Below are 17,533 nucleotides of genomic sequence, written 5' to 3'. Positions count from 1 at the left end.
CTCTTTATGAGGATTCAAGAGATCCTTTAATCGTGTCTGTTTATTGTAAATCGTACGGCCAGTTTTTGTCATGTATTATTTCTATTCAATTTTAAATAAAAAAATTTAAAATGATTTATTATCGCACGCTATATGATAAATGGACATGATTAAAGGATCACCGAGGATCCTCATTAAATAAATAATACATAATCTTCAAGAAGGTTACATCAATGAAAAAGACTACATCTTGATAGACTTACACCTAACTGAATTACAAACATCTTATTTACATATAACTAACCCTAATTTTAAGGGGCAAAGAATCCAAATTCTGTTCTTTTAAAAATAAAATTAAAAAAAAAAAAACCCAAAGAGCTAACTAATTTACTTTTTCCAACAAATTGTACTCGTGTTATATATATATATATTTTCCCTTTTAAATGTTAGATAGGGAAAAAATGTGAAATCAAATGCATGTGGCAAACTTCCTACCAGAAAAATGTATGTGCTAAAATTAGTATGCTATGCCATGGCCTTTAACATCTTTTATGATCGCCATTGTTACATGATATGGATTAACTCGAGATTGAGTAACTCAATTTTTCGTAAAATTAACACGTAAAGTATCGAATATCGCCTAATATTATGGATGCAACGGTTCACATATACAGTACGGAAAACGTACTCATAAGTTGAAGTGTAAGAAAAGTGGCATAACACATGAATTTGCACAATAGAATTTTCCTTGAGGTCACATTGATCACCAAAACTATGCCATGTGATCATTTCAATTAGATGTACAACAAAAGTATATCCTACTTTCCCAATTGGGCCTCCTCCACATTACCCGGCCCACTTGAATTTTGGGCCTCCACAAACTCCTTGATCAAATCAGGATCAACATTCTCCTCCGGCTCCCACGTGGCCTCATCTATATCCGTCCATTTCACCAAGTACTCCAGCTTCCCTTCATCCCCAACTCTCTTTCCCACCACCCCTTCCGCCACCGCGTACTCGAGCCCCGCCTCGTAGTCCGCCACCAGATCCTCGCCGATTAGCTTTGCGTTGACCCACTCGTTATCTCCGCCGTCCTTCCATTTGACCAAATACTCCGTGCGATCCCCTTTCCCGCGCTTCTCCAGCAACTCCTGCACCTCCGCGTACTCGAATATTACCCTCTCTAGCTCCCTAATCACGGCCTCCAACCCCAACCGCCTCGCAAAGTGCATCGGGTTCCCCTGCGGCGTCGTTTTGAGTATCTCCCGCGCCAAATCCAACGGCTTCCGCCCCCTCTCGTCCTCCACTTCGGGATCCGCACCCAGCTCCACCAATAATTTGACGACACCAGGACGGACATAACCAGCAGCCATATGTAACGCTGTTAGTCCCCCGCCGTTATCGCGGTGGTTCAAATCGGCTCCGGCCTCGGCCAGAACCCGAACGCACTGCTCCGACCCGAGACCCGAGACGAATATGAGAGCAGTGCGGCCATCCCCGTCAACGGCGTCAACGTCGCGCGAGTCGTCCTCGGCAGCTATGAGCTGACTCAGTGCGGATTCGTCAGCATTTTTGGCGGCGGTCCACCACGGGTTCTCGTACTCCGCCACCACGTCCTTCGCAATGGAACCCGACGGGACCCACGACGGCGAATGGCCGTCTTTCCAGGAAATTAAGTACTGCATCCCCTTGCCGCCCACCAGCGCTCTGCTTCCGATGATTTTGTCTACCTCTCCGTAGGATTCGTCGTTTTCGTCGGGTTCATTGGCATCTGGGAGCGGAAGTGGGTTATGGGTTTCGATGGATTGGGTTTGTTGTTGGTTTTGGATGGCGGAGACGGTTATGAGGGTGGTGGGCTTGGTGGTGGTGTAGGTGGTGGGTTTAAGGCGGTGGAAGGATTGGGGAGGGAATGAGGAGGTGGTGGTGGTGAGGTTTGGGGAGAGTCTGAGGCCGGAGATGGAGTACTGGTTGACGAAGAGAGCGTCCATGGAGTTTTGGTGGTGGTGGTTAGAGAAGCGACTGAGGTTTCATTGGCGGTGTTCCGAAGAGTGTTCGGGAGAGAGGATAGTGGAGGGGAGAGAGGGAGAGAAGTATTCGTTAAGGATAAGAAATCCCATCCAATCCATTTTTTCCTTGTTTTGGAGTCAGAGTGGGACATTGGTGGTATTATCATGTTTTTGGTTTCGGAGGTTTCAAATTCCGCACCGCAATCTCGAGGTTCAAAACTAAACCCAAAATGTTACACTGGGCTTTATAACAGATAAGCCCATTATTTTTCAATTATTGATATACCACAAACTAAGATGTTGACACCTATCCAAAAAATAACTCATTAAATTATACAAAAATAAAAAATCGCACGTGTCGAATTGAGATTTATCAAAAGAGAATGAATTTATCAAAAAAAAAAAAAAATGAATGACTTACCACACGTAGTGAGCATAGTATTTTTCACCTTCTATGATGAAATTTGGCAAGGGCTTTGTGTGTACTTGTGACTATACTAATTGGAGAAGATATTCTCCTTATATCATGGCGAGAGTTGAAATCATTCATCTTCTATGATGTTTTATTCCTTTCAAATTATATATTACCAATAAAATTGTAATGTAATAATTTGGCAAGGGCCTTGTGTGTGCTTCTTAGTTTACCTCCATTAAGAAATGTTGCATTATTTTGCAAGCGATGGAATTTCAATTACGTACAAAAATATTGTTTTCTTCTCACACAAGCAATATTAATAGGAGTAAGTTACAATTACTATATGCGTGAATGTCTCATATCTATAAAAAAAATATGACACAATTATACTATAAAAACGTATACAAAAAATGCAGGATTAGTTTCCGTACAAACGCCCTGCGCCATAACCACGTAAAGCAAGTAGTAGTCAATACAATCGTGTCAAAATCGTGATTTATGGTTACGTAAAATAAAAGCCATAGAAAAATGAATAACATAATGAGTCCACGGGTGGCTGTATAACAACCGACGATCACATGCGAGATTTCTAGATGGCACAAAAAGTTTCTTGTCAGTTATTATATAATCTCCACCATCTCCGTGTATTAATTTTACAAGGCCATCACACTCCATGCTTTCACAATTAGATGGACGTAGACTTTGCCATAATTCAATACACCTGCCAGTTCATCAACAAACATTATACTACTTTCCAGTCAACTCACTCCATTCACATATAATCTCCACCATCTCCGTGTATTGGATCAATTGTTGAGAGATTACCACTTGTCAATAGATTACATAGGTAGTTACAAAGATACCTTATTTTGTAAGCTGTTATAGTTGTTAAGATTTACACTTGTACAAAAGACTACGTTTGTAAGAAAGAAGTCAGTTAGTGTGAATGAAATATTCCTTTCTTCCTCTCTAAGAAATCTCAAGAACTCTCTCTCTCTCTGATCATCTTTCTCCTTGAGTTTATAGATTGATGTAGGTTGCTTTACATGGTATCATCGCCAGAGAAAGCTTAACAGCTTGACGGTGATCGATCTTGGTGATTTGCTTCCGCTCTCTTGCTGATCTCTTCTATCAATATATTTTCTTGATCTTTTATTGCCCAATTCTGCTTTTAGGGTTTCGTCTTCTTCTCAATTCTATGATTCTATGTATGCGATTCTCTGCACACAAGGTGTTTGATTGAAGTACTCAAACTGATTTTCTCTCGATTCTTGATTTGCAACTGCTACAATGGTGACAGCATCGCAATTACAAATCTTACAATCCCCAATTATATCCTTGATTTCATCAGTCTCAATCTCTGTTACTTTGAAGCTCGATGACTCCAATTATTTGCCATGGCATTTTCAAATGCAATTGTTGCTTGAGGGGCACGGTATTGATGGTCTTGTGGGTGTGTCAACACCTTGTCCTACTCAGTTTCTTGGACTCAATTTGGGGATTCAGAGGATGATTATGGCAATTCTTAAACTCGTACAGTTTCTGATGAATATACGATTTGGAAGATGCATGACAAGGCATTGATGCAGCTGATTACTGCGACATTGTCACCTACAACATTGTCCTGTGCAATTGGAAGTACTAGTTCCCAAGATTTGTGGACTAGGTTAAAGGAGCAATTTTCAACAGTTACTCGCACAAGTATTTTCCAAAAGAAGCTTGAACTAAAACCATTAAGAAAGGTAATGATTCTATCATTGTTTACTTACAAAGAATCAAATAAGGTAGGGATTACTTGTCTGTTGCAAGGGTAATGTTTAAGGATGATGATATTGTGATACTCACTTTGAATGGTCTACCTATTAAGTATAATACAATTAGGTCTGTTATTAGAGGTTGGGAAACTGTAATTTCTTTAAAGGATCTGCGATCTCAATTACTTGCTGAGGAAGTCATGCTTGAACACTAGAGGTGGGTTCGGTTTCGTTCGGTTCGGCTTTTGGCCGAAACCGGAAACCAAACCGAAGTTATTGTTTGGTTCGATTTTTCTTTGGTTTTTTTCGGTTTTGGTTTTTTTGGATTTGGTTTTGGTTCGGTTTGGTTTTTTCCATGATTTTTTTTTCCATGAAAATTGATAACAAACTATCACAAAACTATGATCCTAATGATCTTTATCTGTCGAATTCAAACTCTGTAGAGGAAGCCGACCCTCACTAATGCCTAACTACAGGGACTTAATCTGATGGTTTTGTTGCTACTGCTAATGATTTTATTTGCCCAAGTTCAGTTTATCAAACTGCCAAAGTAATGGACAATAATAGTAGCAGCTCATCCACTATATTGAACATAACCTTATTTTGTAACCTGTTGCCTTACTACTATGATTTCGTGGTAGAGTCTAATGAGTCTGAACTCACTAGCATCAGCATAAGTCCTAAAACTTGGAAACTAAAACTAAATGGGCTTACAAATTAGGTTTAGAAAATAATACCAAAAACAAATAATTAAATAAAAAAATTAAAAATTAAAAAAATTAAATTAATTAATTCGGTTTGGTTTCTAGACCACTGAAACCGACACCGAACCAAAAGAATTTGGTTCGTTTCGGTTCGGTTAGGTTTTTTCAATTCGGTTCGATTTTTTCGTTCTGTTCGGTTTTTTCAATCTCAATTTGGTGTTCAGTTCGATTTTTTTCAGTTTTCAATTTTTGAACCCACCCCTATTGAACACAATGTTAGCAATTCTATGCTTAATGCTCTTGTAGCTGATGCCTCTAGATTTAATCCTAAAAATGGTGGTTCTTTTTCTAATAATCAATCTAATCCTCACAATGGTAGTTATAAATCTTTTCACAGTAAGAACAAGGGCAGAGACAGGTTTTCACAGAATTTTAATGATGGCAACTATAAATTCTCTAAGGGGGCAACTAATAATGGCAATTCCAAGTTTTCTTCTGCTGGTATTCTTGGTGGACCTCCAAAACAGCAAAATTTCATTCCTTATGTTTCCATTTGTCAAATCTGTGGAAAAATAATCACGTGGCTGATACTTGTCGATTCAAAACTGTTTAAGGTTGTCAGATTTGTGGCAAGAACAATCTTTTTGCTGATACATGCAGATTTCAAAATGTCCATTCTCAGGGTAATTCTCAAGGAAATTTTCAAGGGTGTTACATTTGTGGCAATCCTAATCATTTTGCCTCACATTATTTTCAAAAGAATAATTTTTCCATGAATGTTATGCATGCTACTTACCAGTCACCATCTGCACCTCCTTAATTGCAATATGATCAGGCTTCATAAGTATGGATCACAGATTCAGGGGCTACAAACCATATGACCTCTGAGCTCAACAATCTATCTCTGGTTGTTCCATATCCATCTAATGAAACAATATAGCATGCTAATAATGAAGGTTTATCAATTTTTCACATTGGTTTTTCCACACTAAATACCCCAGTTCAATCTTTGAAATTAAATTCAGTGTTGGGTATGCCAAAGTTGACACAAAATTTACTCTCAGTTCATCGAATTTGCCTTAACAATAACTGTTGATTAGATTTTGATGCGTTGTGATTTTGGATTCAGGACAAAACCACAGGAATGATTCTATTCAAAGAATTGTGTAGTGATGAATTGTACCTGATTCCTACCTATCAATATGGTTCCAAGAAGAAGATTGTTGTTCGTGCTGCCTACCTTGGCAAGAAAGTTACTTCAAATATTTGGCACAGCAGGCTAGGTCACCCCTCAGACCCAATTGTTTCTCAAATGTTAAAGAAATCCAATGTGCCTTTTGTTGCTGATACTATACCTATCGTGTCATAGATTTTTGGAGGGCAAGTTTACTAAACTTCCTTCAATAATGATGTGTCTAAGTATGTAAGTCCATTTGAAATTGTTCATAGTGATGTTTAGGGCCATGCTCATTGTGTATCAATTGAAGGGTTTAAATATTATGCATCCTTCATTGATGGGTGTACTAGATACTGTTGGATTTTTCCAATTATCAATAAAAATGAATTTTGTTCCACTTTCATATCCTTTTACAAGTTCATTATGAATCGGTTCAATGTTTCAATTAAGGTTTTACATAGTGATGGTAAGGGGAATATATATAGGCAATCAATTCAAAACTTTATTGTTAGACAAAAATATCAGTCATCACTTGTCTTGCCCTTATACACCAGAACAAAATGGACTGGCTGAATGAAAGCACATACACATCATTGAAACCACAATCACACTTCTTCAATATGCCTTCTTACCTACTACTTTTTGGTCTTTTGCTTGCCAAACATCAGTCTATCTCATTAACAGGATGCCAACTTCTGTTTTAAACAATAAGTCACCCTTTGAAGTTCTATATAATTTAATACCTAAAAATAATCATTTTAGGGTATTTGGTTCTTCTTGTTTCCCATTGCTTAGACCATACAACAGTTCCAAATTGCAACTTAGGACTACAAAATGTGTCTTTCTTAGTTATGCATCTAAGTTCAAGGGTTATATTTGTTATGAAGTCTTACACAAAAGGATTTATATTTCTAGGCATGTCCTGTTTGATGAGTCAGATTTCCCTTATTCTGATTTTATTCTTCAAGTGTCTCATTCCAACCCTCTTACCAAAGTCTCATATCTTCACCAATAGTAGTTGTTCCCAATTCTCAAAATGTGTTAGTAATTCCCCAGCATCACCAAAATGTGCACTCTATACCTAGTCATGCACCTGTGCCAAATCCTACTCTTATGCCAAGTTCAATTCATGTGCCTATATCTGCATCAAATTCTCAAAGTGCAACAGAAGAACATTTCATCACTCCATCAACACAGTCCTCATCCTCTCTTGTCCTTATGGTTCCTGATTTCCATCCTGAGAGTTTACAAGTGGTATTATCCATTCCACCACTTAGTTTGCACCCAATGCAAACCAGGTCCAAAAGTGGTATTTCCAAGAAATTTGCATTGCTATTTGCAATTCATGAACATGGTGGTGTTGATCTCACTAAGGTTGGACCTGTAACCTACAAATCAGCTTTAAAGTCTTCTGTTTGGACTACAGCTATGAAAGAATAATTGGCAGCACTCTATTCTCAAGGCACTTGGTCATTGGTTCCATTTCTTGATGAAAAGAACCTGGTAGGGTGTAAATGGGTTTTTAAGATTAAGAAGAATGTAGATGGCACCATTGAGAGATATAAGGCAAGGTTGGTTGCCAAGGGGTTCAATCAAGAAGAATGGGGTGGACTATGGTGAGACTTTTAGCCTAGTTGTTAAGCCAACCACAGTGAGATTATTTCTAGCTTTGGCTGGAAATTATAAGTGGTCTTTAAGGCAGCTAGATGTCAAAAATGTCTTCTTACATGACATTCTTCATGAAGAGGTTTATATGGCACAACCTCCATGTTTTGTTGATAATAAGCATTCAGATTATGTGTACATGTTATGCAAATCATTATATGGTCTGAAACAAGCCCCTCAGGCATGGAATGATAGGTTCACAATATTCTTGCTTTCATTGGGATTTCAAACAACATATTTTGATACTTCACTGTTTGTTAAAACTGTTGGCAAGTCAATTGTGGTTCTTCTTTTGTATGTTGATGATATAATCATCACTAGAAGTATTGATGCTGCAATTTCTAAGGTCATCACTGCTCTCACACATGAATTTGACATCAAAGATTTATGCTTGTTACGCTATTTCTTGGGAATTCAGATTGTTCACAAAACAGATGGTATTTTTCTATCTCAAAACAAATATGTCACTTAGTTGCTTACAAAGTCTAAGATGTTATCTACTAAGCCTTGTGCTACACCTTGTTTACCATATAACAGATTGTTAAATGATGATGGGGTACCTTTTAATAATCCAACACTATATCGAAGTCTAGTTGGGGTACCTTTTAAATGATGATGGGGTACCTTTTAAGATGTTATCTACTAAGCCTTGAGCTTTACTCGGCATGATATTGTTTTTGCAGTTCATCAGGTGTGTTAATTCATGCAGTCTCCCATGGAATCTCATTATGCTGCAGTGAAACGAATTCTTGGGTATCTCAAAGGGACTCAAGGTTGTGGTATTCATTATGTTGAAAAGGATTTAGATCTCAGAGCCTTTAGTGATGTTGATTGGGTCGGTGACCCCAATGATCGAAGATCAACAACTGGGCTGTTTTTAGGCTCTAATCCGATTTCGTGATCCTCTAAGAAACAACAGACTGTTTCTAGGTCTTCTACATAGGCAGAGTATCGAGCTTTGTCTTCTCAAATTTATGCAAAATCCAGTTTTTGAACCACCAACACTTTTTTGTGATAATATGTCAGCTATTGTTCTCACTTGTAATTTGATTTTGCATCAAAGAACAAAGCATATAGAGATTGATGTTCACGTTGTTCATGAGAGGTTAGCTAAGAAACTTCTGCAAGTTTAAGTCCTTAGCTCTAATGACCAATTTGTTGATATATTGAACAAGGGTCTTTTTGCACCATTGTTCCAGAAGCATTGTTTCAATTGTAGGCTTCAATTTTCAGCTGTTGAGCTTGAGGGGGATGTTAGGAGTATTGGATCCATGGCTGAGAGATTGCCTCTTATCAGTAGATTACATAGGCAGTTACAAAGATAACTTATCTTGTAAGCTGTTATAGTTGTTAAGATTTACACTTGTATAAAAGACTAAGTTTGTAAGAAAGAAGTCAGTTAGTGTGAATGAAATATTCCTTTCTTCCTCTCTAAGAAATCTCAAGAATCTCTCTCTCTCTGATCATCTTTCTCTCTGAGTTTATAGATTGATGCAGGTTGGTTTACATAAATTACTGTTTTTTTTTCTTCATATAAAAAGTAAAAATGTTAAGACTGTGAAATGTGATTCTTGTATTGATGATTAAGGAATTTGCATATGATTACATTTTGAAGTTGAACTACACCTATGTTTAGTATTGACAGTTGCTTTCGTTTGATTTATCAATTCGATTGTCATAAACAAAGTGGGGTGTTTAATTTTATGATAGAACTTAAAGCATGTTAACACCACATGTTGAGCCTAATGCCTCACACACTCTAACGTCACTCAATATGTATTGTCCACATGTCAACTACTCCCCCAGTACTCCAATATTAGAACATGTTAACCCCCACGTGTTGAGTTTAACGCAGCACACCACTTAAAAAAAAAACTTATATGTGATTATAAAAGATGTGAATGCAATATGGAACCTTGGACTTTCCTTAATTAAGGAACCTTAACTTCAAAAAAAAAAAAAAAAAAAAACAATCCTACTTTTTCCAAGTAAAAATGTGAATGCAGTATATCAACCAAGGAAAGAAAAAGAAAAAGAATCATTAATATTGGATTGCAACATTCAATTTCATATCTGTCTTCCAATTTCAAAGCAGCTACCATCCAAACCCAAAAAAATAATTAGAAAGAGATCCATTGGAAGCTTCACGGTGGTTGTATTTCAGATGCTTTTTAAGAAAAATCCAAAAATTAACGGAAGAATAAGAATAAAGTTAATTAAAATGTCCCGTAAGCATAGGGAATTTTTTGTTTCCGCGTAAAATCCAGTCAAAAAATCTCCTAATTAACTTGTTCCCATAAATTAATTTCCCCACCACTTATTTCCTTTTCCTTTGCGCCCACCAACAACACACACACCCTTTTTCTGATTGGTAGACCAGAAATTTTTCAGCACATGAAAATGCCGTGTGTCGCGTCAGAATTCACGGGCTTTCCCGCTCATTCCAGCCATGCAGATTGCACAAGAAGAAAAACTTTTACGCGGTTACGGCGCGGCGCCACCCAAGTCCCAACCTAGACATTGGCATTACAGTCGATTCACCAACTCAAATATGCAAATTTTCATACGTGTTGCAGCCCCATTGGTCCATATCGTTATTTGCCATGTGGGCCCTCCACCGCTGTGAGTGATGTATTGTATTGCCTTCTACTGTAGCAGACTGAAAAGGACAAATTGTATGGCCACTCGTTTAGGTTTTGGACCTTGGCTTGCTTGCTTGCTCTTTAAATAAGTCGTAGACTGTTACCTCTTGCCATATTGAAGTGTTTTCTTCTGTAACCTTCTCTGTAATTGCACTGGGGAGCACTCATCTTCTCCCGTTTTGTTCTTCTTCGAATTCTCTCTTCGATCACCAACACCTTCTCCGAAATGCTGCTCAAGTTTCTAGCAGCCGTTGTTTTGGTTCTGGGTCTTGTCAGTGCCGAGGACCCTTACCGATACTTCGACTGGAACGTAACATATGGTGACATATATCCACTCGGTGGTGCTCGTCAACAGGTTTGCAATTTTTATGTACACATTTATTCTCTGATCAGCTGTGATCATGATCCTCGATCATGTCCTTCAACTTGATAAAATGTTTATGTTTTTATATGACTAAATTGTTGTATAAACTTCAAATTTTTGTTGCAGGGAATTCTTATTAATGGTCAGTTTCCGGGGCCGGAAATCTATTCTGTAACCAATGACAACCTCATTATCAACGTCCACAACAGCTTGCCGGAGCCTTTCCTTATTTCATGGTCCGATTATTTTCTTCCAACTCTTTATCATACATTTTCTTTTCTATTTTTCATTTTTTCCCGGCCATCATTGTCATCATTTTTTTTGGTCGGATATTTTGTCATCTTTTTCCTTTAAATTCATTGGTAGGTAGAAAAAAGTATTTTTTTTAAAATGGGATTAAAGGATGTTTTCATGAGTACTCTATTTTCAATCACTTTCATGGAAACTAAATCTTCTAGTTCGAGCAATTGATAAATTTGATATATTATTTACACATTTCGTACATGCACAAAAATGTTATGGCTAAATCTTGACTGGTAATACAAGGCAAAAAAAACTAATAAAATTATGTAATAAGAAAACTAATGAAAATGGCTTGAAAACTTTGAGTTTTAATGATTAGGACAAAATAAAGGGTAAAGTGAATAGTACCAGGTTTGACATTTTAGTGTAAAAAATATGATTTTTCGTTAAAGTGAACAGTACCATGAACTTTTCGTTAAAACTCCCTTACCCTCCTATTTTTGGTTTTTTTTTTAATTTTAATTTTTAGAATATAATCACAAGATAGTGAGATAAGAGTCTAAACAATAAACATGCACATGAACATAAGTCGCGATCATTTTAATGCCCAGAATTTATTTTGTCAAATCGCCAGCTTTTTATTCAAAAGTCCAAACAATGTGTGGTAGATAATTATTATTTTTTTCAAGTACATAATCTATCCATAGGTTTTTCTACATTTTTCTTTAATTGGTTTGGGTTTTATACGATTATATATGTCACATAAGCTTAATTGTCACGTAATCTTGCATGTGGGTGGACAATGACAAGTCACAACATGACATGCATATTTTATGATCAATATTATTACATGGGGTTTGTTGCTGGCATTTGCAATTTGACATCTATAGCCGTTAGCCACACGCATTTATTTAATTTTGGTCAAGAAAACCAAACTCACAAGGAAACTTTTATTGACTATTTCCAAATTCTCTCCACTTTGTGCTTAGACGGTACTCAATTCCCTCTTGTCTAACCTATGTTGGAAGTTCTTTAATTGATTGTACATGGAATTTCGGTTGTTCACGTAGCAGTATTAAGTTCAGTCGTTCATGCACGCATATAATTCGATCTTAGCTTACATGAATTTTAGTTGTAGATACATATAGGGTTTACAATGCATTAACGGTCAGATCAAGATTCATGATTGGTCGTAAAATGAGTTTGGTAATTGCTAGACTTTTGAAGTAAAACAACTTCGATTTGAAACTTAATTGGTAAATGGGGAATTTGAAACAGGAATGGAGTGCAACAAAGGAGAAACTCATACCAAGATGGAGTGTATGGAACCACATGCCCAATCCCACCAGGCAAGAACTTCACCTACACACTACAAGTGAAGGACCAAATTGGAAGCTTTTACTACTTCCCATCTCTTGCCTTTCACAAAGCTGCCGGTGGCTTTGGAGCCATTAAAATCCTCAGCAGGCCCAGAATCCCAGTCCCATTCCCAGAACCAGCTGGGGATTACTCCATTCTGATTGGAGATTGGTACAAAACTGATCACAAGGTAACGAAGATTCAAACTTACAACGTCTTTCAATAACTGAGAATATAAATACTACTAAACTAAGAGCAAGTTGGTATTTCCGTATATGGTTAGGTGAAACTGTAGTTTATTGAATTTTTTTACCCTAATATTGCAGGTATTAAAGGCCATTCTAGATCGCGGTCACAGGCTTCCCTTCCCAGATGGTGTTCTAATCAATGGACGTGGAGCAAGTGGTACAACTTTCACATTTGAACAAGGTAAATTTTTGTTACACCCTCTAAACTCTCACGGTCCATTGTTTGTTTTAATGTTTTACTGCTTTACATTTTTCTATTTTTTGAGCTTTTTTTTTTTTTTTTTTTTTTTTTGTGTATTTTCTTCCAGGTAAAACCTACAGGCTTAGAATATCAAATGTTGGGCTCCAGAACTCTCTGAACTTCAGAATCCAGGGACACACATTGAAGTTGGTTGAGGTTGAAGGAACCCACACTCTCCAGACCACTTACGAGTCTCTTGATATCCACGTGGGACAGTCCTACTCTGTGCTCGTCACAGCAGATCAGGCCCCTCAGGACTACTACATTGCTGTGTCAACTCGTTTCACCAGCAAGGTCCTCACCAGCACTGCAATTTTTCACTACAGTAATTCTGCCCGTCAAGTTTCCGGCCCAATTCCTGGTGGCCCCACCCAAACTGGCTGGTCTCTTAGCCAGGCCCGCTCCATTAGGTATGTGACTTTTACCATATCTAGCTCATTACTAGGTTGAATCCATTTATATAAGTGAATCCATCTCTATTAGTCATGTGGTATAATAATCTATACGATAGTATCAATTGAAAAGCTTTCACCAGTCTCGCACCATTAGGTAGCATCCAATCCACTTTATACACTTGGGTTTGACAAGACATCCAATTTACCCTCTTCCGTTCTACAAGAGATGTGCATTAAGTAGACAATCTATAGTATCGGATCAATGAAATGCTTCATTTAAAAGGATTCCAAGTCCGGATCCATGCTTCATTTGTAGTTGTTGTGCCCCAATCTAACATCTATATTTTGGACATTTTTCAGGACTAATTTGACAGCAAGTGGACCAAGACCAAACCCACAAGGCTCCTACCAATATGGTCTTGTGAATGTGAGCAGAACAATCATGCTACAGAGCTCAGCAGCTCAAGTAAGTGGGAAACAAAGATATGCAGTGAACAGTGTATCTTTCATCCCTGCTGACACACCATTGAAGCTTGCGGATTACTTCAAGATTGATGGAGTTTTTAAGGTTGGAAGCATCTCAGATTATCCCACTCGCCAAAACATGTACCTTGACACTTCAGTCATGGGCGCCAATTTTAGGGCTTTTGTTGAGATTGTGTTTGAGAACAAGGAAAACATTGTGCAAAGTTTTCACTTGGATGGTTACTCCTTCTGGGTTGTTGGGTAAGTAAGCAGTAATAATATATATATATATATATATATATATATATATATAATTCAATGAGTTTAAAGATGGTAAATTTGGTTAGTAATTCTCACATTTTTTTTACTTGAATTTCAGAATGGATGGAGGTAAATGGACACCAGCTAGTCGGAACGAATACAACCTTAGAGATGCAGTTTCAAGAAGTACCACACAGGTTAGTTGCCCTAATGATGCTAAAAATTGGTTCAACGATATACAATAAGTGAGAAATGTGAACAATAAGAGTGAATCGTATTAAATTCCGGCTATACTCTTCACATATTTAAATGTGGTATAAGCGAGGTAGGAAGTTGAGTATGAACATAACCCTATCACATAACAATATAATCTTCATTTGTATTTTGAAGCATATATTATATATAACCGGCATATACAATAATCCGTGTTACACGTGATTAAAGTTTTGGTTTTGATTATGTGACAGGTGTATCCAAAGTCATGGACTGCAATATACGTTGCTTTGGACAATGTTGGTATGTGGAATGTGAGAAGTGAGTTTTGGGCAAGGCAATACCTTGGACAACAATTTTACCTACGAGTTTACTCGCCCGTGGAGTCAACTAGGGATGAGTACCCAATTCCCAGAAATGCCCTTCTTTGTGGTAGGGCGGCTGGCAGAACAACCAGACCTTGATCAACAAGCTGCTGAGGATGATTATACACAAAAAATTGATTAACCATTGCAATTATATAAATTAATCACATTTTTTTGCTACAGAAATTGTAACATTTATACTTTGGCAATAAAAATGAAGCTTTCAGTTAATTCTTTGGCATGTAATTAATATGTACTTCATGTATTAAAAGCCAAGGGGAACAAACATATTGTAGTTTATTTATCTTTATTAAAGAAGAAAAATAAAGAAATTTAATTGCAAATTGGTGAGGACAAATAAACAGGCCACTATCCTCCTTGATTGTGTCAGACAACTATAGACTTAAGTATCATGTGTTTACATAGTAATCACTAATAAAACAACCAAATTCGTTTAGTACTATGCATTTACAAAGTGATTAGTAATTAAACATTAACTAGTAAAATCCTAATCTATTTTATAATATGGGTATCGCTTTTATTAAAGATATGTTGCATATGATTGTGTCTCAAAGCGTTGAGTTAGTAACTATTACTACTTGAACAAAATCGAACACGTGAGAGAAGTGTAGTGCACCATAGTTCTTATCATCATATGTAACATTAAGTTCATGATTATTAAATACTTAACGAAGCAATTAAATATTTGGTCAATGCTCAAACCGGCCATAGGTAAACACACTATGACAACTCCAAAGCATTTCCATGCATATAAATTCCCCTTTCGATTTTAATTGATTGGAAAGGGAAAGTGAAGCTTTCACTAACATTAAACTTTTTGGGTACACACTGTTTGATTAACTTAATTATTTCTTTTAGTTATATCTAAATCTCTCATGGCAAACAAATCATGGGTTGTTGTTTCTCTGGTCCTCTGTGTGGCTGTAGCTGTTGTTAGTTCATCAGACCCAGGTGCGCCACTAATCTTCGTACTAGGTGACTCAACGGCCGACGTTGGAACCAATAACTTCTTGCCCACCAGCACGGCTAGGGCTAACTTTCCACACAATGGCATTGACTTTCCTTCCTCAAAACCCACTGGAAGGTTCAGCAATGGCCTCAATAGTGCTGATTTTCTCGGTTAGTATATACAGTTATTCTCTAGACAGAATGTCTGTGTCTTTATCTTTATCGAATGATATGTCAATAATAAAATGAACCATAAACCCTGCATGGATTATAAAGCTTAACTTAACCCATTGCTTTTCTTGTGGTGATCATAGCTCAGATACTCGGTCTCGGGAGAAGTCCGCCGCCTTTTCTTTCTCTCAAAGCTAAATCTCTTCGCAAGAAGAGGTTTAGTGGAGTTAACTTTGCTTCTGGAGGGTCAGGCCTTCTTGACATAACTGGAAAAACATCGGTGCGTTATTCAGAAAATTGTTATCTTCATAAGCAAGAGATGTTGGAAAAGAAACATTTTTTTACAGTTTTCTCATTTTTCTTGTTTCAGCTGAGTCTAATGAAGTTTGGAACACCAGAGAAAACTCCGCTTGCTGCCCCATCCGTCAATCAAAAAACTGTTGTGTCATTAACAGAGCAGATTCAACAATTTGCTACCGTCAAGAGAAATCTTACCGCCATAAAAGGGGGGAGGAGAGTAACTAAGAAGTCCTTGTTCTTCATCAGCATTGGTAGCAATGACCTTTTCGAATATTACCACTCAAACAGTTCCATTCCAAAGGAAGAATTCTTAACTTCTTTATTACTTGCTTATGAAAACCACTTGAAGGTGATAACTTTTCCCTATGTTTAGCACTACCCTAAACCCCTTATGCACAAGTTTCATAGTTTAGCTGAGCCCTGTATTGAAATGGCAGAATTTAATTGATCTTGGAGCGAGGAAGTTTGGCATCATTAGCGTTGCCCCTATTGGATGCTGCCCGTCTCAAAGGATTCACAACACTACCAGCGGATGTTTGGAGGATTTGAACGATCTTGCAGTAGCTTTCCATGCAAGGTTGGATGCCTTAATGTTCAAGATGAGCTCAGAATGTAAGGACATCAAGTATGCACTTGGAAATGCTTTCGAGATGACAATAAATGTCATTCAGAATCCTCTTCCATTTAGTAAGTCAATACTCTATCAGTTCAGTAATTTCTCATTTTGTACATTTTCTTATGCCCCGTTTAATAACTATTTCATTTTCTGTTTTCATTTTTACTTCTTTTGAAAACTAAGAACTTGTCACATAACCGTTTTCAGTAAAAAAAAAAAAAACAAAAAAGAAAAATGAGGACCTTCTAAAAATAGTTATTACCAACCAACTTCCAAACAGTTAGCAAACAAGGCCCTGCAGCTAGGAGTTGGAAGGAAAACGCACAATCTAATTACCATCAAATTCCTCTTTATTTTTCAGATTTTACACAAGTGGAAGCTGCATGTTGCGGAGCTGGGAAGCTCAACGGTGAATCCTTCTGCAGTCCATATGCCAATCTTTGTTTGAATCGCGACAACTACTTGTTCTGGGATCTATATCATCCAACACAGGCTGCTTCTAAGTTAGCAGCTGTGACCCTCTTCAATGGTGGACCACAATTCGTAACCCCAATAAATTTTGCTCAGTTGGCCATGGCTTAATGGTACAGAGTAACCATTTTGAATTGATAACTGTGTCCATGAGAAGAAAACAATTGGAATTGAATTGACAAGTTACGTAAGCAGATTTTTAAATTTTCTGCTTCTGCAAACTCCAATCTGTAATGAACATGTTTTTATTTGCGAATCATATGACATGATCAATGAATTTCTAATTAAGAATACAATTTCTTGTATACAAGAAGTGAAAATAAACATTAAAATATTTGATATGTGGCTTCATTGAGCGAGTCATGCCAGTTAATTAGAACAATTAATTGGGCACCATAAAGTTTCAAGAAACATTGGAAAACTTGTGTACAACTATCAATGAAACAAATTCTTAACCTAAAATCTGAAAGTTTCCTGCAAAGTAAATGTTTTGAGTTTCTCACGCATCGT

The 17,533-nt window shown here is 37.2% G+C and overlaps 3 protein-coding genes across 3 annotated transcripts; 2 read left to right on the top strand and 1 right to left on the bottom strand.

Moving 5' to 3' along the window:
- Window positions 1-606: 606 nt before the first annotated feature.
- On the bottom strand, window positions 607-2,136 carry LOC126623532 (signal recognition particle 43 kDa protein, chloroplastic). Its single transcript, XM_050292440.1, has one exon. It carries the CDS (start codon window positions 1,965-1,967, stop codon window positions 798-800), a length of 1,170 nt encoding a protein of 389 aa, XP_050148397.1. The 5' UTR covers window positions 1,968-2,136; the 3' UTR covers window positions 607-797.
- An 8,316-nt stretch (window positions 2,137-10,452) lies between these two features.
- Window positions 10,453-14,840, top strand: LOC126624637 (L-ascorbate oxidase homolog). Its single transcript, XM_050293715.1, has 8 exons — window positions 10,453-10,697; window positions 10,833-10,942; window positions 12,228-12,498; window positions 12,635-12,737; window positions 12,865-13,207; window positions 13,553-13,918; window positions 14,037-14,115; window positions 14,386-14,840. The coding sequence occupies exons 1-8, from the start codon at window positions 10,569-10,571 to the stop codon at window positions 14,593-14,595; spliced, it is 1,611 nt and encodes a 536-aa protein (XP_050149672.1). The 5' UTR covers window positions 10,453-10,568; the 3' UTR covers window positions 14,596-14,840.
- Window positions 14,841-15,392: 552 nt separating this feature from the next.
- LOC126621198 (GDSL esterase/lipase At5g55050-like) lies at window positions 15,393-17,134 on the top strand. Its single transcript, XM_050289607.1, has 5 exons — window positions 15,393-15,636; window positions 15,780-15,916; window positions 16,007-16,285; window positions 16,374-16,623; window positions 16,914-17,134. The coding sequence occupies exons 1-5, from the start codon at window positions 15,393-15,395 to the stop codon at window positions 17,132-17,134; spliced, it is 1,131 nt and encodes a 376-aa protein (XP_050145564.1).
- The last annotated feature ends 399 nt before the right edge of the window (window positions 17,135-17,533 follow it).

The sequence above is a fragment of the Malus sylvestris genome, chromosome 5, assembly GCF_916048215.2.
Source record: "Malus sylvestris chromosome 5, drMalSylv7.2, whole genome shotgun sequence".
NCBI lineage: Eukaryota > Viridiplantae > Streptophyta > Magnoliopsida > Rosales > Rosaceae > Malus > Malus sylvestris.
The sequence above is the reverse complement of the archived record's forward strand: the minus strand, read 5'-3'. Positions and strand labels throughout refer to the sequence as shown.

What these genes read in the sequence shown, in the direction of transcription:
- LOC126623532 (XM_050292440.1), bottom strand. Translation starts at nt 1,967, where the DNA reads ATGGACGCTCTCTTCGTCAACCAGTACTCCATCTCCGGCCTCAGACTC.
- LOC126624637 (XM_050293715.1), top strand. Translation starts at nt 10,569, where the DNA reads ATGCTGCTCAAGTTTCTAGCAGCCGTTGTTTTGGTTCTGGGTCTTGTC. An exon ending in GGTACAAAACTGATCACAAG is followed by an intron (nt 12,499 to 12,634) that starts GTAACGAAGATT and finishes CTAATATTGCAG; the next exon opens with GTATTAAAGGCCATTCTAGA. An exon ending in AACTTTCACATTTGAACAAG is followed by an intron (nt 12,738 to 12,864) that starts GTAAATTTTTGT and finishes ATTTTCTTCCAG; the next exon opens with GTAAAACCTACAGGCTTAGA.
- LOC126621198 (XM_050289607.1), top strand. Translation starts at nt 15,393, where the DNA reads ATGGCAAACAAATCATGGGTTGTTGTTTCTCTGGTCCTCTGTGTGGCT. An exon ending in CAATAGTGCTGATTTTCTCG is followed by an intron (nt 15,637 to 15,779) that starts GTTAGTATATAC and finishes TGGTGATCATAG; the next exon opens with CTCAGATACTCGGTCTCGGG. An exon ending in CTTATGAAAACCACTTGAAG is followed by an intron (nt 16,286 to 16,373) that starts GTGATAACTTTT and finishes TTGAAATGGCAG; the next exon opens with AATTTAATTGATCTTGGAGC.